A 22,391-nucleotide genomic window follows, 5' to 3' on the forward strand; every position below is an offset into this window, starting at 1 on the left:
TAAAGGTGAGCTAGTATTTTCAAAGGAACCGATTTAAAAAAAAAAAAAAAAAAGTTTGGACATCTAATTGCTTTAAGCTCCTTTGGAAATCCCAGCCTTAGTTTTTGAATGTGTATTTATTATAGTAAAAAATACATGCTTGTTTATATGTAGTGTAACTAATTACTGCAGTTTTCCTTTAAGACTACAATTAGTTTTGTTATTAATTAGTAAATCTTCTTGATGTGTACTAGTAGGCCACTTCAGATTTTTAAACATCTCTCAACACTAAGAGATCTATTCAGACAATTTGAGTAATTTTTAGTCTGCAGAATATTTCTCCAACACACTTTTTTATAGTCCCCCCCGCCCCAAAAAAACCACACCACACACACACACACACACACACACACACACACACTGCTCCAGTTAAGATTGTTTTAACACTTGCAAATGAAAATGCTAGTGGTTTCTTTTCCACTGAAAAAAGTATTTGTATTTATCATTGATCTAATTTTTTACTACACTTTTATGCAAGTATCTCTATTGATGCAGTCAACACTCGTCAGTTATGCTGGTTTATTTTTAATGTCTTGTACTATGCCTCTTTGTAATTAGTTATACCTGTAGAAAGTATGCCAAAAAATCTGTTAATATCACTGCTTTTTTCCTTATTTTACTGTGAGATTTTTAGGCTTAGTTACTTCACACATCTTAAATCAACTATTGTACGTTTTGTAGATGAATTCTCACAGGATTCATTGCTATGATCAGATAATATTTGGATGTCTGAAATGGCTATAATTATTAATGATCCTCCATTTTGTTTTCTGAAGCAGTTCTGGCTTTCCAGGTTTGGTTTCTTTTTAACTTTTGGCTCTACTCTAAACCTAGTTTAAAAAAAAAAAGCAGGGGGGGGGGGTCTTGTCCAACTAGAAGTACATATTCCATCGCCAGTTCATAGCAATTGGAAGACGCATTACCCATCTTAATGACTCCTAGAAGTCAAACCTCATATGTTCTGTTTATGAAATTAAAAAAACAAATAATAAGTATTCTTGACAAAGAAAATGCTTTGTTCAACTTGTGATGCCAATAAAACATGGTGACAGGTTTTTGGGTTTTTTTAATAAAGGGGGTAGATACTAGAAGCTCTTCAAGGAACAAAGGTGGGAAGAGAACTTGCTGGCCCAGATTTGATTTCTCTCCTTAATCCCACATCTGGTAGATGAGTCCCCTTTGGTCAGATACTTTTATTTAAATTTTAAGTTTAAATAAGAATCCTTTCCCTTTTTGTTTTTTTCTGTACCAGCAAGAAAAGCAACCTCTTTTATGCAGCTGCAAAGTACTTGTGAAGCTTCAGTAGCTTGGTAGCTTCCCCTCCCACTAATGATAGGTTTTCCTTGAAAAGGTCTGTATGGCTGATTACCAGAGGGATTCAAAGACAACTTTCAGGGGGCCTCCACCCTGGAAAACTTAGGGTGGTTTTTTTGTTGTGTTTTGAGGGGGCATGAGTAGCAATAGATATTCTTCAGTGGTGCAGAGTAGGATTAGATGTCATGGTGACTAAAAGCATTAGCTTCTTGTCTACATTTGTTTCCATTACTTTTACTGCTGGTGGAGCTGTCCCAGTCCAAAACAATCACCATGTGCACAAATTTCCCAAAGTAAATAAGGCCTCAGGCAAAAGAGATGATGAAGGTAAGGGTAGGGTCTCTAGGTCACATCTATGATGTGTGGGGGAGCCAAGGATTGTACCCATCAAAGGAGATATGAGTAGTAATAGAATACTCCTCCCCAAAAATCTACTCTCCGGTTTTTGTCAGTTGCAACGGAAGGCCGAAGGGAAATAGCTGTCAGTCTTATTTCTCAACTTGTCTGTAGGACTGTGGGAAAAATTGTCACTAAAGAGGTAGGGGTTGTTATAGTGTAGAATAGTTGCAAAAATATTCTAAACTGCTAAGTAAATTGATTGGGCTTAAATCAGGTGGGAAGGAACGCAAGCTTCTTGTATTCAGGTAGAATAAAAATGGCTAAGGTGGTCAGAGAAATTAGAGTTGGTATTCCTGAAAGTTTGAAGATTCAGTAGATAAAATGGACATGCACTCAGCCTGAGGCTTATTAAAAGATTTAAGAACCTATACTAAGGAAACTACTTTTTTGCACTCTTAACAATGGAAGATTGTCATTGTTTTGGATATGCCCTTTGAAAGCTCTGTTTGACAGCTAGCATGCTTCTCTTCTCTGAGACAAAGCAACCATTACTGTGAAATGCTGGGGGGGGGGGGGAAGAGGAGCATGCAGACATGCTCTCAGCCCCCCAAAAAAACCCTTTCCCCCCCACATACACACAACACACTCCCTGTCATACTCCACCCATTTGAAAAGCATGTTGCAGACACAATGCACTGCTCTCTGTGGCGGTTGCAAGAGCTGCTAATGTGGCCACACCGTCAGTGTGGACAGACTACAGCGCTTTCCCTACTGTGCTCTACGAAGGCTGGTTTAACTCAAAGCGCTGTACATCTGCAAGTGTAGCTATGCCCGAAGAAAGGAGGGTTGTTTAAGGAAGCCAAGGTTCCCTATTCCCTGGATAACTAGTTTCTAGTGCAACTAGTGATTTTTTTTCCATGTGTACTGTATTCTCATCTAATTCAGTGAATAGGAGGACTTTTGGGGGCGGGGGGGGAGGCAAAATGTACCTATACTAAGCTTTCCCTCATCATGGAAACACTTCTCTAGTTCAACTGATCATATTTTCTCTTTCTTTAAAAAGAAATTGAGGGAAAGCAGAAGGAACTTAGTTCATGGTATGGAAGACATAGGAGTCCTTCTGATGGTATAAGATGTGGCACTTCCATTTCCTCTGTGCTTTTAGAAAAGTCCAAGGCTACCCACTTAATATACATCATCATTGCTAAAGCCCAATATATTGTAAATTATAGGTATTAAACTTGTAACCAGTCTTCAGTGAGCAAAGCTGCTGTCTCAAAATCCATTTCCAGTTCCATACAAACATGCATTTCACTCTTTGAATGGATGTAGTCTGCCAACGCTTACTTTGTACTGATTTTTAGGAATGCTTGGAAGTGTTCAGTATCTTTATTACTAACATAAGAACAGGTAGAGAAACAGATGAACTCATTGTTCTTGCACTGCCATTAGAATACATCTTTCCCCCAGTACTCTAGCTGCATGATATCAAAAGATCATGGAATTACTTCATAAGAGGTGCGCTTTTTTTTTTTAAACTAAACTGATGAATAGTTGCTAATTGGTTGATTTATAAAAGATGACACTTCAAGCACCCTTTTTTTTTTTTATAAAGAAAATCAATGCAAAGCTTCATGATGGAGTGTGTCAGCACTGTAAGGAGGTCTTGGAGTGGCGTGTAAAATTCAGCAAATACAAACCACTATCAAAACCGAAGAAATGGTGAGTCAACAGTTACTTCACAGCTAATCACTGTATAATTTGTGAACCTCTTTTGGGGTGTGTATTACCATTTTTAGAAATTTCATTTTGATGTGTAGAAAAGGTGTAATCCCTATTGTATTGAGTTCTAAATTCAGTAGGCTGAAGTTCCAACAAAGTTTACAATGTTGGATTTACTTTATTAAAAACTGTTGTTCTCTTAAAAATGCAAGCCATTGGGTTTTTTTTGATGTTTTTTCCCCCACTACATATATAGCACCTTTCATTAAAATAACTAAACATCCTTATGCATCACAGTGCTTGTGAGGAACCTAATTATCATAATCCTCTAAATAGACAAACCTGAGGCACAGAAACAAATGATTGTCCCAAGATTGCAAAGTCAGTCAGAGACAGGGAAATTTCTCTATTTTTACAGTACACGAGATTAACTGGGAGGGGGAAAAGGGGTGGAATTTTTAATCAGATGAATTTATGTTTTCAATCTTGGAGCCTGTCAAACCTCATTCAGTATCACCAAATGAATAACTGAATAGGCATCTAACAGAGCTGTTAGACAGGGGCCTAAAGAAACCCTTTTAGGGCTTAATTATACTTTTTTTAATGCAGGCAGAACTTCCTTGTCTGTAATTGGGCTTCAAAATAAAGTGTTTTGTTTCATAGGAATATATTGTATAAAATATGAATGGCCTCCATGCAGGTGATAGTTTTCATCAGTAGATTTTTCTTGTCATTCATGGAGATGGAAGACCATTAAATCAAATCAACTTTACTTTAAAAAATTCTCTTCAGTAGCTGAGATAGAATAGATGATTCTGGCAGTTATCAAATCTTCCTTAGTCTCAACATATACAAATAAAGGCCGCCACTGATACAAACTGCTCCTTATAAATGGACATCACTGGAGCTCAGTGAGGGTGCAGAGCTCAGCCTATGCAGATCTAATTGCAGGATCAGGCCAAAATATGTAATTTTAGGTAATAGAATGCTTACTGATGTGCGGTCACATTAAACAGATTTAAAAAAAAAAATAAAGGAATGTTTTAAAAATATTTTTGGTGGAGTTGCACTGTTTTGTGTTACTGTGGGGGAACATTTAAGATTTCAGTAACTGTGGGGGAAGCGGAGAAGAAAGGAGCATGAGGTGATACTTTTGATAGAAATGATTGCCTATTGTGCCTTTCAGGGTCAACCACGGAAATGTCTGGAATCTTGTATTTATACTTTGCAACAACAGTATAAACTCAACTTTAAATTTAAATAGTGATTAGTATTTAGAAATCTAGTTATGAAAGAATTATGAAAAATTCAGATTTAACCCAGTCTCATCTGGAGATTAGCATCTTCAGTTGCAACTACTTCATACAATTAATTATATACTGGTGTACACCGTTCTACACTTAAGTTGTTGAAAAACATTACTCTGTAAAAAAAGTACACACATACACTTGCTGATTTTGCAGTTCCCATATGTCTGCTGAAGGTATTGGCTTCATTGCAGATTTTGGCAACTTGTACCATTTAATTTTTTGTGGATGTTACTTGTAGATTTCAGAATTATGAATAGTGTCCTCCTAGAGCTCCAAATACTAAAACCAGAGTGAAAAATATCAATTGCTTCACAGTAACTTGAGTAACAAGGGCTACTTCATGGGTTACTATGGGTGTGTGGTATGGTTGATCAATTTGGGAAAGCAAACAAAAACAGGAGAAGGTCAGTTTGCCTTCAGAGTTTAACTTTACTTTTAGAAAATTCCTAAATGTATCTCAAAAGACTTAAATATTCTTGCTTAGGGCCCCCAGTGGATTAGCACCAGCTCTGTTCTGTGAGGTGAAGAAAAGATCACCTTTCAGGCCATAAGTGGTACAGAGGGAGAGGTCTAGGTTTTAAAGGGCTATTAAGGTGCTAATTAATCTCTAAATTTCTCAAAATAATTTAGTATTCTGAAACCGCTTTTGATTTTAAACAGCAACTTGACTGGACAGATTTTTGTACAGCTTTTCCATCTTGTTCATGCTATCTTGGCTGCTGGAAATTATTAAGTGATCTAGTGTTATGTGACATTCCATCAGTCATAACTCACTGATGCTTGCCAGAAACTGGATGCAGAAGACATTTATAAAATGTAAGCAACATCCCATGAAGCTTAGATGGTTCCATTCCAGACTTGAAACTCAGACCAGGTTCTTCATCTTTGCTAAGTTGATAGTTTCTGATTTGAGCCATAGTTTCAAAGCCACATGAGATTTAGGATTGCTTAATTTTGAAGCAGCATTTCAAATAAAAAAATGCAGAGTGTCATCTGAGGTACAGTAGAACCTCCAAATTAAACACCAGAGATACAAACTGACTGGTCAGCCACACATCTCACTTGGAACCAGAAATAGGCGATCAGGCATCAGCAGAGACTTCCCCCCTCCCCGAAAAAGCACAAATGCAGTACAGTACTGTTAAACCACTTTAAAAAAGAGTAAGTTTAAAAAAAGATTTGACAAGGTAAGGAAATGGTTTCTGTGCTTTTATAATTTAAATTAATATGGTTAGCAGCATTTTTCTTCTGCATAGTAGTTTCAAAGCTGTATTAAGTTGATGTTCAGTTATAAACTTTTGGGGAAAAAAAAACAATGTTTTGTTCAGAGTTATGAACAACTTCCATTCCCAAGCTGTTCATAACTGAGGTTCTACTGTAGTTTGGAAACCATGCAAATGGAAACCAAAGAAAATATTCCCACAAATATTTGTTTGGTTTGTTGTGTGCTTGCTTGCAGTTTATAGTGTGGTCTGTTTGGGGTGCTGTTGGCCAAGCAGCCTGGTAGGCAATATTGAGAGCTTCCTACAAGGCTCTAGCCTGCCATCCTTTTATCCCTAATCCCTCTAAAATCCCTTATCAAGGGGGCCAGGCTAACTCAGGGGAATATAGGTGGACAGAGGTCACTCACTGACAACATGAAGCATAATGGGCTGAAGATGTTGAGAGTTTGTGTAATGACAAAAGTATTTAAAAAATAAATCTTGAAAATAAATCTTATGACTTAATTCTGTGGCTAGTTCCATAAGGTCCACTCCTAGAAAAACTGAGCTCTTTTAACAGGGATGGGATATGCAGTCCTCATGGCCAAAAGAGAAAAGGCCTGTTGAACCTTCTGTCTAAATCTGGCTACTGATAAATCTGAATGGAAGGCAAGTAGTGGACATATTCCACTTCTGCCCTCATCAGGGGTAGGCATACTCTGAAGAGCGAGTTCAGGATTCAGTGAAGACTAGTTCAGTTGACCTTCTACTTGCTTTGTTACTGAATTGAGTCAGTGAGAGCAGCTCCCCTTGCAAACCTAAAAGTATCCCAGTAGGGGTTGCCCTTGACACTTGAATCACATTATTAGTTCCCAAAGCTTTCTTATGGCTTTCCTGGCTTCAGGGGAAGTTGAATTTTAAATTTATTTTCATTTTGTAAAGGAATATTCAGTGCTATGACTAATTTTTAAATGAAAATAGCCAGCTTGGTCAAAAAGTGACATTTTCATGAAAAAAAATGGAAGTTTTAATTTGAGTTCAGATCAGATCCATTTTTTAACATTACATTTAATCATGCTAGTTACTGAAACTAAAGCGCTCCGTGCCAGTACGTGAAGGGCTTATATTCTCATATTTATCCTACCATGATTCCTGTGCACTTCAATGTTCTGAGGAGTCGGACATCCATGAATCACTATCTTTGAAGCACAGTGTAGTCTACAGTAAGGGGAGACAGATTGGAGCCCAAGGAAGGGAGTTGTGGTAGAAACCAGATAGTACTGAATACTGTAAAAGTGCACAAATTAAGTACTTTATGTTCTCCTTGAACCTTTTTGCATGAATGACATGTCTTTGGCTGGAAACTTTGCAGGGTCTGGGTGAGTACACCTTAGAAACCTTGCTGCTACAGGCTGAGTTTTTCATATCCTCTTCCAGAACATTACCACAGAAGATTTTAGAGCAGTTTATCCTGTGGTACTGTACATTCACGCTCCATGAGATCTGGTGCCCTGCAATGTAAGGTATTAAAGGGTATGTCTACACTGCAATGTAAGCCCAGGGTTAGCTCAAGTCCATGGACCCTGGGTCTGAAAGCCCCAACTATTCTCAGGGCTCCTATGAGTGTGGATGCTAAAGATCTTTGCCCTAAGCACCACACCTGTGCTCTAGTGTCCACTTCCTCAGTCCTCTTTTCACCAGCCTTTCCTCAGGTTGATAATAGCACTAGTCTTTAAGGAAAGCTTATTGGTGTTTAAGTGAAAATGGTTAGTTTTGCTTAGTCTTCTTTTTAATCCTTTTTTCCCCCCTCAATCTTTGAAACTAGCGCAACAGATTGTGACTGAAAGTTGTGGTTTAAAAAAGTAGTCCTCTTGCCCCAATAAGATGTTAATTACTAGCCCACCTGGTCCTTCCAAGAACTCCAAGAGTATCTGATGACTTGGTATCCAGCCTCTTTTGCTTCCTCTGCAAGACCCACTGCGAAAGAAGCTGTGTGCTTGAATCCTTGAAGTGCTTCAGGGTTGAGAAGGGCTGGCTTTCAGGGTGGTGTTTTGGGTCTGACTAGATTACATCAGAAATATCTTCTCGGTTTTTGTCCAAAGAGAAGACCTTTGATATATCATGAATGTTTGAGTCATTCAAATTTTAAGGCAGTTTAACCTTCAGGCCAGAGGTCCTCTATCATTTTTATTTTGACAATAGCAACCAAAGCCTCTAAATGTTTGGAATAGTACACTGCTTCTTGTGGGTTTCGACTCAAGTTATCTTTTGTATATTGAGAAATGCAAAGGTATATAATGTATTTTCTCTGCATCGGTAGTTTGCATTTATAAATTGCACATATGTCTTAGTACTATATTCTGCTTGGACTACTCTTGTCTGAGCCAAAGAAATAGGAAAAGTTGTACAGCTTTTAAAGAAATAGGCAGTGTTAGTGAACCAAACAGCCTGCTCAAATAAGTGGACACAGATCTGTGTTCTATCATTTTGATCATTAAAAAAATTCTTCCCTCTTTTGTTCTAATTTTCCAAAACAGACATAAGTTAAAGGAGAAAAGAAATATGATAGTACAGACAATTTGTTAACATTTCTTTAACATTAAGTAATATTTCATATGAGATTGGCATATACATAGGACTTTATTATTACAGAAAGTAGTCTTCTCCCACTTTGGGAGGGAGGGGGTGTCTATAAAACTTTCCAATAATAAGTCTAGTTGTTTCAAGAATTAGTTGAACATTCCAATTTGCTAACTAGCCACAATCACACTAATATTGTTTTCCTTCTTAATAGTGTGAAGTGCCTCCAAAAGACTGTAAAGGATTCTTACCATATTATTTGTAGATCTTGTGCTTGTGAATTAGAAGTCTGTGCTAAATGTGGAAAGAAAGAAGAAATTGTAGTTCCGTAAGTACTGCTCCGAAAGTTTGATTACCTGCCCTAGTTGTAGCTCATGCATTCTCTTAGCAAAACACATTTGAAATTTCCAATGTTAGTATGCACTTTAAGTAACCGTGACAGGATTCAGTAGAAGACAGCAACCTCAGTCCTACAGAAAATCAGGGGTGAAACTCCCATTGTCGTTGGCGGGAATGAGATCAGACCCAATAAGACTATTTTAGTTGCAAAGGGTAAATTGCATCTACTTTGGAATGAAGCCCTCTAAAATGGATTAAGAAGTTAAGTACCATAAAATATGCACGAGTTAATTTACTGTTTGAATTTAATTTGTCATCTGATTATTCAGAATTACATTAAGCAGAAAAAAGAAACCAAACAAGGGTTGCTGTAGAGCATAGCAACTATGCTATTTAGTGTTTTTATTGCTCTTGTGCCAGCAGTTTCTCTTTACTGAGCATCATGCATTAATTTGCTGGTATGTGGCTTATGGCCAGCAACAGTTTGATATGTTGAACTATTCATGGATTCTCTTCAGGGATGTCTCTCTCTACTATTTCATTAGTTTTTCCATTCAGCAGAAGTAGAGTTGTTTGTTTTTAAAATAAAAGTTCCCCCTGCTCCATTCCCAGTTTAATAATTAGATCCTGAAAGCCTGGCAAATTATACTTGTATGTTTCTTTTTAGGATCAGTAAAGGACCAGAGAAGATGGAGAATGAGACTACTGGAAATTGCCAAAGAAGGATCAGTAGAAGAGAGGAGTCAGAGGAAAGTGATGAACTGGATTTTGACATTGACTTAGATGGCATGGATGAGAAGAATCCTGACATGCTTGAGGAACATTTTAAAAATATGAAGTTTGAAAGGACAGAAGTCTGAAACTGTTCCTGTAGAATCTTATATGAAAGGCTAAAGTTCTAGTCGGGAGACTGTACAACTGAAGAAAAAAGTCAAAGTGATACTTACCTAGTATTTCCACTAGGACAGTTCAGTCTGACATTTGAGTGCTTAACACACTGCTAATATAAATGGAACATTTTATATTAGAATTGGCTCTCAAAAAGCTTTATGCAAGAGGGATTCCACAATAAAAAAAGTGTGTCAATTTCTGGTATACAGGGAGTTATGGAGCCTTTCCACTTCCAGGTCATTGGTTTTAAAAATCATCCTGATTGGAAGTGTCTGTAACTCACTGTCATGTGGTGACTATTCTGTTTGTGCAAAGTGAGTTGCAGATCTCAGGCCAAAGTATTATGGACAAATGGCCATATCACAGGAAGGAAAGTTAAACTGTCAAAAATAGCGCTAATGAACAATTCTAGAGACTAAGCTACTTTCTTAGTCATGCTAATATGCTCCAGAACAGGGTTCTGCAGAGTACTGCCACTACCCCCACGCTTGCTGCTCATCTCGTGTGTGTAAATAGAAGATCTGAATGCTGTTATGGTACCTCTCATAAGCAACAGTACTTCAATTGAAGTCATGTCATTAACATTTTAAATGTTAATGACATGACTAAGATTCCCAGTGTGGAAAGACCACAAGCCTACTGTTTTTGGTTAGTATATAGTTGGTTTCACACAGCTGATCTTTCCTTTGTGAGCTGTATTTCTAATTCAGTTTGCCTTATGATATGAGAAATAAATAGTGTCCTCTAGTGACAGTCACGTATAACTGCATTTATTTTTCAGCTGCAATATTGCCAGGTTTGATCTCTAATCTAGTTCATGTGTTTTTGTAGGAACAGCCTTTCTAAAATTAAAGCAAATCAGTTTTCTACATTAAGGAGAACTAACTATAAAATATGGACTAGAACATCTTAATGGGGAAGGCTTAACTAAGTTTATTGGAATAGAATAACCCTTTTATTACTTGAATTCAGTAGCACCTCTTGGTTGTGTGCTTCGCAACCTGAAATACTGCTGGAATTAGCAAGTGTTTCATCTGCTATGGCAATAGATTCCAAGGCCAGAGGGGACCAAAAGTATTAAACAACATTTTTACAAGAGACTATTTAAATTAACCACATATGGTTCATCATAGAATTGCCCAGTTCTAAGGGACTTTGCTCAGTGTACACAGCTGACCTACCAAACAAAGTGCCATCTTGGATGCCCTGTCCAATTACAGCAGCAGTGAGCCACAGAGGTTGAACTTCCTCACACCCCACTTGGAAAGTGGGGAAATGTGGGTGGTTTTTTTTAGCCCATGTAAGGCAATAAGGGTTGGTTCCCAGTAGGTGGGAACTGCTACACCATGGATCTTTTTTTATCCAAGCAATTTGAGCAATTGCCAGGGAATCTAAATCCTGAAAGAAATTGCATGCAGGCTGCCACGGAGTGTTGAGTATACAAAGGTGGCGGATATTGAGCCAAAAATGAGGAATAAAATGAGAGTTCTTTTGCATAAAGAGCAGCAGTATTCAGAAACAACTACTTGTGTGTGACCAACCACATTATACTGTATGGAAATATTTCCCAGCCTTGTAGAATGTTCTTTCCTAACTTTAAGATTCTGTTTAAATGGACGTTTAAATTTGCATTTAAAAAAAGCAAGAGGAAGTAGTATAAAGAGGGAAATACTTTTAAAAGCCAAGAGTGCTTTGGAGACTGCATTCTTATGCTCTGTAGGGAAGTGAGACTTACTGATTGGATAGCAACTTCTGATGAGCTAGTCAGTGTGTCCATGACACCTTAAGGGGGGGCAGGGAGGGGAGAAATGAGAGGACAGAGTAAAAGCAGGTATTTTAGTTGGCTCTATAAACAAAGTACATAGTCCCTCTATACCTGTGCTGGAGTCAGAAGACAGGATACTGACACTAAAGCATGTAGTGTGGGGTGTTGGTAAGGAGGAGGTTATTGTAGTTATTACCCAGCTTTGATGCAGAAACTAATTACAAAACTTGCAATTATTAAATTGGAGAAGGAAATGAGGTTTTTTTGTTTGTTTGTTTTTTAAATCCACAGACCTCCATGCTGGATTCCAAAAAATGTTTTGAGAAAACTAGGAGAATTGCATGGAAAAGGAGAAAAGTTGGGAGAGGCATGAAAAGCCTTTCACGCAAGGAGAGTTTGAAAGGATTAGGGGATGATAGATATCACAATGCAAAATGACAAAGTGGTTTGGAGAAAGTAAACAACACAAGTCTGACAGTCCTAGGCAAACAAATGGAATGATTCATGTGGCACTCTTAAAGAAGGGTAATGTAATTACTGTCAATCATCATGGATTTGTGGGAAATAGTTCTTGTAATCTCATACAAAAGTTAGAGGATTCAAAGAAAAGCCAGGAGAACGATTAAAGGATTGGAAGATGTACTCTCTCTCATGAGTGAGCTCCTTGAGTCTATTTAGCTTAGCAAACAGTTATGGGAGTGACAGGATCGCTCTATAAGTACCTTCATAGGGAACAGAAATTTGATGAAGGCTATTTTCTGATCATTTGAAGATAGTCCAGTGGCTAGAAGTTGAAGCTAGACAGACATTTTAGACTGGAAATAAGGTGCAGAATTTTAACACCAAGGGTAATTAACCATTGCAGCAACTTGCAAAGGATTGTGATGGATTCTCCATCACTCAAAGTTCTTAAATCAAGACTCGATGTTGAAGATGTGCCTACCTGAATCACACCTACTAAACTAGAAGCAGGAAACTCCTATGGCCTGTGTTGTGCAGGAGGTGAGACTAGGCTATCACTTCTGGTTTTAAAGTCTGATCCTAGCCACTCAGAATACGAAACTAGATGAATATCTGGTCTGTTCCAGTAAGATAGTTCCTTTTCTTACAGTATACATGAATATTTGCAGGAATACTGGGTTTCTCTATTGTTTTGTATAGATATGTACGGGGTTTTAAACTTTGCCTTGACCACAGAGGAAAAACTTTGATGCTGGACAATTTTTTTATTGCACTTTGCACAAGCACCACTGCTAACAATCACAGGACTGATTGCCTCATGCAAAAGATCACTTGGGGCCTGATCCTGAGTTGTGCTGAGTTCAGGAGCCAGGCTCATTTGATGGTTAGCATCAGGTCTGGATAAAGTAGTGTGAGAATTGATCATACAATCTGACCATTAACTACAGGGCATCTTCTGAAGATGCCCCGTAGTTAATTTGTCTGCAATAAAAAAACATGTTTTTAGGCACAGTTACATAAAGTTGTCTTTAAGATGATATTGTCGGGGGGGGGGGGGGGGGGGGAAGAGGCATTTGAAAATCTGGAGGTCCTAGTCATGCCAAAACATGCAATAAACCCCCATTGACTTTACATATCTTATAGTAGGAGAAAAAGTAATCTTAAGCACCTAGGACATTAAAATACAAGGTATTCTCTGGGGTTAATAAACTTTAGAGTGCCTGTTTCAGATACATGTAAAGTATGAGCTCTTTGATTCTGAATTTAGTCAAGAACACATTTCTCTTTTCATACTGGTAGCATAGGCAAGTCCATTGCCATGAATGGAATTATATCAGTCTGAGACCACGAAAAGTGAGCTGAATGAGGCTCCGTGGGAGAGGTTCGGAGTCAGGACTCAGTCCAGGGAATGAAGGGCTAAGACCGCTTTAAGCCACTTTGCACCCTCTGAACCTGGGCTTCTTCCAGAACTGGAGAGACCCAGGGCCTGCCTAAGTTATGCTGGGGGCATCTAAGATACAACAGCCTTCTCAAGCCTTATGGATTGCAGGCTGGCATGTGTGTTATACTACATCATCATGTGTCCCCACTCCTTATGTGCCCATCCCTCTGCCACCCTGGTATACCCCCTATACCAGGTGTATTATGGAAGTCTTCGCAGTGCACACACTAGGGGAATATTCCCTATGGTTTTTAAGGGCCCTTTATGCTGTTCTGACGCATTTACCCAGCATAAGGGGACCAGACTGAGGGTGAGAATCTTTCACTGAACTTCATATACATAGTGGGTGAGTAACAGAAAATGAAGCTGTACCTACTATCAGTAACCTTAAAAATAAATAAATAAAGTGCGTATCAAAAGGTCTGAAAATATGTTTCAAAGCCAGGGCACTACTACTTAATTTTCTGTTCCATTAGAGCTCTTTCATGTAATGGTTTTATAAATAAACTACAAACTGTAGTTTAAGAAAAATATTCAGCACACTGATATTTGAAGGCTGTGTGTTTGAAGAACCACACAGCTAGTGATGTTGCAGAGCACTGGGATGCTGAGTGGCAGAAGTGGAAAACAGATTTGAAACTTTTGATGTACAGTCTAATGGGAAATGAGTAGATGGTATTTGAACCCTGGGTTATAGGTCAAATCACACTGTTGTCAGAGGACGTCCCTCCATTGACAGCACTGATGTCTGCTTCAGTGTGACATTGCCTTCCTTCCTGCTTGCTGACGGCAATACAGATATAGAGAAAACAAGGATATGAAAACTAGGGGGTTTTCATAGGTAATTTGGAATTAATTTCAGAATAGGGCTTTTTGAAATGGAAACAAGGAAGTTCATTGGGTATGAAATTCACTTGGGAGAGTGATTTAAGTATGACAAAACATCCTTTCAGTAAGCAACAGTATTGCTGGAAAAAACTCACTAATGGTCTGACCCTTTAGCCTAAGGTGAGAGGAAATCCTGAAGTTGTAGGAAAGTACGTCATGGAACTGGCAGTCTCCACAAGATCTGAGAATTAGTGGAAGGTTTCTGCTCTTGTGGTGACAGCCTGTCAATGCTGGGGACAAGCCCTGATGAGCAAATAGGTGATTAACAGGGCAAAACAGGAATACAAAAAGAGGACTTGTTCTTTAGTTCTACTTCTTTCAATCATTTAACTGATTTATGGTTGGGAATCTACATTTGACTCTCACCTAGGCCATACTGTCTGACATACATTGTTACACTAAGGCCTTTTCTACACCATTGCTAACAATCACTATTTAGACAGCTTTGGCAACCATTTTCCATGCCTTGTTGATTAGACTTGCCTAGAGTGTTTATCAACATGGTGTTGAAAACAACAGTCACAACCAACACTATCATACTTCAGTTCCCAAAATTGCTATCCACAGTATAAAAATGCCTTATGGTAGACATGATCTGAAAAGTTACACTTCACTCTAGGCAGGAGGGAAGAGACTAACAGGACAGATACATGTACATCAAAATTGTTATTTCAAAATCTTGTAAAGAAAAAGTAAACCGAACTAATTGCCATTTAAGTCTAGTCTTACAGTATGAATTGAACACATTGAAGCAAGAGTCTCTAAAAATTCATTCAGTTTTCCTAAATGTTAAAGAGTTTGATTCTTTGTAAAGAAATTGTTTAGTTGAAGGGAGGGAGGTGACTGGTTATCTGGAAAAGTCATGTCCAGGTATGGGGCTGCAAGTGAATGTTTACTTTAGACAATGATTCAAAAGAATACCAAGACAGGGAGAAATACACTTCAAAGTCTTGTGCTAGACCTCTGAAGTGACCATATTAGGATTACAAAAGAAGGGAGAGTCCAGATTTCTCCCCCATGGCAGTTGTCTCTAGGTACCTACATGTAGATAATTTTGTGATGGCAGCCGTGCCTCACATTAATTTATACTCATGTCATGAATCCATAGGATCTGTGCCACACACTACATTTTAAATAGTCCGTTGGAGGAACTCCTCCTGTGTAGCAGACTCCCCCCCCAGAGTAGGCCATGTGGCCTCAATGGTTCCAAGACCGCCTCTGGGCACCAGCACTGCTGTTTCACACAGTGAGCTCTATCCAGCAGGTCCTGCTGAGCTAGACTCTTGGTCAGAGACTTTTGCCCTTTTCAGGGGCCAGTGCATCTCACTAAGTATTTGCAGTGACATCAGGCAGCCTTCTCAAGACAGACCAGGATTTATTAGTCAACTGAAACATTGTCAGAAAATCCTTACATTAGTATAGAGAAAAAAGTTAAAGCCAAGCCAGTGTTCCACCCAGTCATGGAATCCCTTTCTGGTTCTGCCTCTCAATTTCTGTCAGTCCCAGCTAATTTGCTACAAATGCCAACTCTTATCCTAGTACCGATACCTTTTGCGCCATTGTTTTTGAGCTGGGACCTTTGCTTCTCTGGTGAGGAGTGCGGGAGAAATCTCTTTCCTTTTTGCTGCTGCTACCTACGTGTAAGTGTCCTGGCAATTGATAGGTCAGTCTCAGTCAGTCTTTTAGTGACCTATTCATTCCATCCCAGACAACATGACAACACCTCCTGTCTCCAGTTCTGCCCCAAGAGCAGCTTTAAACCTTTTGTATCCACTGGGTACCAATGCAAAGTCCAGAGGTAAATGGATGCACATGTAGCAAAAGTGTCCCAGAAGGTTCTCACTTCATCACAGCTTGCTACTCTTGTGAGGAGGAAATAGTATCCCAATTTTTCAGGTGGGAAAATGGGGATACACCAAGTGAATTGCCCAAAGTGACAAGTTAGGAATCTGCAGCAGATCCAGAAACTGAACCTAGATCTTGTGAGTCAAGTCCAGTGCATTACTCGTAAATACATATTTTTCTTCCCTAACAATTAATATGAAAAAATTGGAGTGCTATGGTACTGCAGACAATTGAATTCCTGTAACCTGATATTTGTACAGTAGGTTAGTTTTATCAATTTCTTGACTAGACAGAGCACTAAGAAGAGTGTCTCCTAAAACGATAGGTCAGAAGTCTGGCATGCAGGGTGACTCTCCCTTTCACAATAGGATAATTTATGGAGACAGCAGTGATTCACATCAGTTAGTCTGTTGACTTGAATAAACTAAAAATCAAATGTGAAAGGGAATTTTTCAAAGAGAATCAATTATGGATTCACTGCTTGTAGCCAGGGTCAGGGCCAGCTCCAGGGTTTTGGCCACCCCAAGCAGCAAAAAAAAAAAAAAAAAAAAACCACACAGGAAGAGCCGCAATCGCAATCTGCTGCGGCAATTCAGCAGGAGGTCCTTCGCTCTGAGCCGGAGTGAGGGACCGTCCGCTGAATTGCCACCAAATAGCTGGACCTGCCGCCCCTCTCCGGAGTGGCCGCCCCAAGCACCTGCTTGCCAAGCTGGTGCCTGGAGCTGGCCCTGGCCAGGGTACTTCTCTCAAACTGTGGAGGATAGCTGCCTAACTATCTTCAGAGCTGTAAGTGCAAAAGCACAAATAGGCTTTGGTATCTCAATGTTGAAGCATCATGCCAACTGCACTCCAGTCAGCCGTAATGGGGATTCGAAAATAAAATACACTCAAGAGTCAGGTAGCTGATTCACCTGTTAAAGGCTGTAGATAGTCCTACTTCCACTGAAATCAATGGCAAAGTTCTTATTGATAGCCCTGGGAAGAAGATCCAGAATCCAGTGCATGAAGAAAGGCCTGGATTGGAGGATGTCAGAACTTTGATCAAAGTACCCATATACTTGGTGCTTGAAGACTACACTAAATCTGTAGGCACCTAAATAAGTGTCCTGATTTTCAGTGGTGCTCTGCACCTGTAACTTCACTTACTTAGATATGGATTTTGGTACCTAACTTTAGGCACAAAGGTAAAAAACTGGGGCATAAATGACTTACCTGCAGTCCAGAACAGAATCAAAAAAGTCATCAAGTTCTGTGCTTTAGACACATGATTATTCATTATAACTAGAATACATTAAAAATAGACTATTGTAAGCAGATCTCCACCATGCTGATAGCACTAGCACAATAGGGCTGGAGTTTCCAGGTACTGCTGCAATATACATAATCATAATATATGCCCCAGTGTCCTTGACATAATCTGCCTGGAAACAAACTAGCATCTATTGCCCCCTAGCAGATTTTACAAGCATTGGAAGCAAGCTCCAGGAAATTAATTTTTTTTTAAAAAAAAGCTACTGTTTTCAGAGAGGATCAACTAAGAGAAGCAATTCACTAGCTAGTGGTTCTTTTGCTGGATTCTAAGGGACAATGATCTTAGGCGGAGGTGGGGGGGGGGGGAAGGAGAGAATAAAGATTAACAGATTATTCCATTGAGTGAGAACCCTGATCTTAAGTTAAATCGTCCAGGTGACAGTGTTCAGTGTTACTTCTAGGTCATCAGACTGGCTCAACAGGTTTAGTTTTTTAAATTCCACCCATGCTGAACCATAGTTGTAGCATTATCCAGCAAAATTCAGTTCTAAGAAAGTAATTGCTTTAACAGCCCCATAGAGTCATGTTATAATTGTACAACTGGGACTGCTTTGCACTTTGCCAAAGGTAAAATACTTTAAAATATAACTATATTTACTCATCTAGGGGAGAGTTACAGGAGTTGTTAACTGGCTCTTCTATCACTGATGTAAGATCAAGAGATTCCAGCAAGATTTTTTCCTTAATCTTGTCTCCTGTTTTCAACTTCACTGATTAAATTAAAAAAAAAAAAAAAAAGTGTGATGAACTACCACTGCTATTATTTGTATTACAGTAATTGGTTGAGGTCCCAACCAAGGTAAGAGTCCCATTGTATTAGACACTGTACAAACATAGGGAGAAACAGTCACTGCCCCAAGGACTTCACTATTTGCATAGACACAAATAACGGGAGAAGACATGTGGCTTGCCCAATTGTCGGTCCACAGGTCAGCAGCTTCATCCACTAGACTTCACTGCCTTTCTATGATTTTGTACTGTATTAACATTGCTATTGAATATTACTATGCCAGACAAACAAAAGGAAGACTGGCTGGGTTAAGGGAGGCCTCTTTTCCATTTAAGGGGAATAGGAAATAATATGTTGGAGAACAAAGAAAAAACAAAACAAAAATGGTTCCATTTAAAGTATTGTACATATATTTGCTTAGAGTTTTGTGGCGTATTGCTGGGAGGCTACGGTTGCTCAGAATGAGAATTCTTTACTGTGCTTACATGTTAAAAAAGTCAAAACAGTCCACAAGACCTTGTTGGTTTTGCATTTATCCTCACTTATACCAGTGACTTCCACAGAAATTCGTTTAGGACACTAGGTGTCGCTAAAACAAAGAAGAGTTTGCAATAAAGATGGCTCTAGAGCAGGGGTCGGCAACCTTTCAGAAGTGGTGTGCCGAGTCTTCATTTATTCACTCTCATTTAAGGTTTTGCGTGCCAGTAATACATTAACGTTTTTAGAAGGTCTCTTTCTGTAAGTCTATGATATATAACTCAACTATTGTTATATGTAAAGTAAATAAGGTTTTTAAAATTTTAAGAAGCTTCATTTAAAATTAAATTAAAATGCAGAGCCCCCCGGACCAGTGGCCAGGACCCGGGCAGCGTGAGTGCCACTAAAAATCAACTCACGTGCCATAGGTTGCCTACCCCTGCTCTAGAGTGACTACTGATTTGAGGTGTCTCAGTTGTTGGGTTTCAGACTGGAGACATCTTAAAGGAACCTGATTCTCATAGGGTGGATGTTCAGCACTTTCTGAAGAGTCAGGCCCTTTAAAGGGGTCTCACTTTAAGTACCCAAGAAAGTGGAGACATCCAACAATTAATTTAGAGATTTTTAACACATACCCTCATATCATAATTGTTATGCTTTATATTGTTTTACAGCTTGAAAAGATAGATTAAAAACAAGCAAAAGTATCTCTTTAAAGCTAACTGGTTATATTTGATTTTGAAGTGACAAAATACTCAGAACTGTAGGACAACTCATAACTGATACTCTGCTCTCCCTGCACATATACAGCTTCACATGTCAGGAAAGCAGAATATTGGATTTTTTTTTTTAATACAACTACAAATACCCTGCCCATGCTCTGGCCACTTATCTCCTAAATTGAAAATAATCACAGCACAAACTTTATGTCCATGCTCTTCAGGCTCTAAGACAAATCACAGGGTAAATTCAAGCAGGGTACAAAAGTCCACAGAGTTTATTGAGGAAGTTCCCCACCTCCTCGGTCAGGGTTATCCATACAGTCTTATTAGACCAGAGCCAGGTAGCACAGAAAGCCCCAGTAGTCTTTTGAAACAACAAACACAATACTCCTATGGCAGGCCTGCTTACCTTCCTTCTGACAGTCTCAGGAGCAGACCCTCAAGGAGCAAAGGATAGGAGACCTGCACTCAACCCCACCTGAGCTGCCCTTTTCCCTTTATAACCACCTCCTCATCACCTGACAGTGAGTGCAGGTGTAACAGGGCAGGGCTGAGTGGGCCCATAGCAGCTCATTAACCCTTGCAGGCCCAAACAAAGGACTGCCCATGAATATACCCACTTCAGCCTATACCCTCAAGTGCCTTTGTCACGTGCCCAGCTGGTAGTGAATTTGGGCTCTGGCAAAGCAACTGTGGTGAGCAAGTTCCAAAAGACCTCCAAGAGAACACGATGCCAGCAGCTCCTCATGTATACAGTACTGAGGGAGCTCCAGTTGAGCTACCTCTGCTGCTCTCAGCTGTGGCAATACATCACAGGGAGAGAGAGATGATGTCTCAGGTAACTGGGTCTCCAGCCATTTCAGGCTCTACAGGTTAAAACTGTAGGAACTTTATGATGAGCAGAGCGGTGTCAAGATAAACCCTTTTATTATGAACAGAACTATATACAGCAATGGGGAGACTACTCGTCCGGTTTTGAACTGGGACACTCCTCTTTTTGGGCGGTTTGTCCCCCTCCTTCTGGTACTGAAACAAAACAAGACATAGTTTTGTCTGGCATCCGATGGGGGATGCCCTTTATAACAAGTGATTTTTACTGTGTGTGTGAGATCACTGGCAGGGGTGAGGTCACACCAGCGGAGGCAGGCACACTCTACTCCTGGAAGTACCAGAATGTCCAGTATTCTGGAAATGTGTGAGAGGCTACCCTATCCAACAGTGAGGTAGCAAACTTCCTACTGCTCTGTGTAACTGCAGCCTGTGACTCCCGTATCCTGGGCTTCTTTGTTTCTGGTCCCAGCAGGGAGGGTCACAGGAAAAACAAAAACAGCATCTACAGTGTACAGGAAGTGTGGCATCTTTGCACTACCTACATGATTTACTCTATAGCACATCTTCCCTTTTTTAGATCTTTTACTGAACTAAAACACTATTAAATTAAGCTAATCACCTATGACGAATATAATAACTAACTTAGCAGCCCTGCAAGTTGCTTTCACACAACATAATATATCTCAATCAGACTCTCAGGGCATTTCAGCAATCTTTCCAATACGCTGCATTGCAAATCCTCATCAGACAAGTCCTTGTCTGTAACAGACTGTTCAGTCTCATGGTCAAAAACAGTATCTGGCTGTCATCATACTTTCACTTTTCAAAAGTAGTCACTGTATCCTAGGTGTTTTTTTCTGCTTTGAGCCTATGACCAAAGAGGAAGTCATAAAATCTTGTACAGCCACACACTATACTTAGTATCTCCTTTTCAATTTGTGCATACAATTTCTCTGCAGTTATCATATCCCGAGATGCATGTGAGTCTGGCAACCAATCAGTTCCCTGACACTGTGATAGTACTGCTCCCAGCTCTCCTTTCAAGACATCTGTAAAGAGCTTGATATCTTTCAGTGGCTTCTCACATGTGTATTTTTGAGGGAGATTGGAGTGAAAGCATGGTTATTTTCTGCATGAGCAGTGGGATTTACATTCACAGATACCTATATGTAGAAATGTAGAAGGTGTTAATTTACAGGCCACTTTTTGAAAATTTGGTACTTTGCTTATTCTGCTCCCTTCACTTGGTTGTTTTATGCTATGGTCTGTGATCAATGGAGGTAACTACTTACCCAAGCTGAATCTGTATTATGAGCCTGTTCATAGAATCATAGAATATTAGGATTGGAAGAGACCTCATGAGGTCATCTAGTCCAATCCCCTGCTCAAAGCAGGACCAACACCAATTAAATCATCCCAGCCAGGGCTTTGTCAAGCCAGGCCTTAAAAACCTCTAAGGATTGAGATTCCACCACCTCCCTAGGTAATCCATTCCAGTGCTTCATCACCCTCTTAGTGAAATAGTGTTTCCTAATATCCAACCTAGACCTCCCCCACTGCAACTTGAGACCATTGCTTCTTGTTCTGTCATCTGCCACCACTGAGAACAGCCTAGCTCCATCCTTTTTGGAACCCCCCTTCAGGTAGTTGAAGGCTGCTATCAGATCCCCCCTCACTCTTCTCTTCTAGACTAAATAACCCCAGTTCCCTCAGCCTCTCCTCATAAGTCATCTGCCACAGCCCCCTAATAATTTTTGTTGCCCTCCGCTGGACTCTCTCCAATTTGCCCACATCCCTTTTGTAGTAGGGGGACCAAAACTGGACTCAATACTCCAGGTGTGGCCTCACCAGTACCGAATAGAGGGGAATAATCACTTCCCTCGAGCTGCTGGCAATGCTCCTACTAATACAGCCCAATATGCCGTTGGCCTTCTTGACAACAAGGGCACACTGCTGACTCATATCCAGCTTCTCATCCACTGTAATCCCCAGGTCCTTTTCTGCAGAACTGCAGATTCACTGGCATGTTCACTTATTTTTTTAAAGTAAATATTTGTACTTGATAGAACAGCACAGTGCTGACACTGGGAAGGAACGTGACTGTTTTCTCAGAATTACTGAGCTGTTCATCTTGGGTCAAATCCAGGTCACACAATGGGAATTTTGCCACAGAATTCCATGGG

The 22,391-nt window shown here is 39.7% G+C and overlaps 1 protein-coding gene across 1 annotated transcript in view; it reads left to right on the plus strand.

Moving 5' to 3' along the window:
* Positions 1–13,002, plus strand: part of C6H9orf85 (chromosome 6 C9orf85 homolog) — a 34,280-nt gene extending 21,278 nt beyond the window's left edge. Inside the window, exons 2-4 of the mRNA XM_034773658.1 lie at positions 3,308–3,414; positions 8,721–8,834; positions 9,513–13,002. Of these exons, the coding sequence (XP_034629549.1) occupies positions 3,308–3,414; positions 8,721–8,834; positions 9,513–9,705 (414 nt within the window). The 3' untranslated portion in view covers positions 9,706–13,002. The remainder of the gene's footprint in view (positions 1–3,307; positions 3,415–8,720; positions 8,835–9,512) is intronic.
* Positions 13,003–22,391: the final 9,389 nt, after the last annotated feature.

Source organism: Trachemys scripta, chromosome 6, assembly GCF_013100865.1.
Source record: "Trachemys scripta elegans isolate TJP31775 chromosome 6, CAS_Tse_1.0, whole genome shotgun sequence".
NCBI classification, from domain to species: Eukaryota; Metazoa; Chordata; order Testudines; family Emydidae; genus Trachemys; species Trachemys scripta.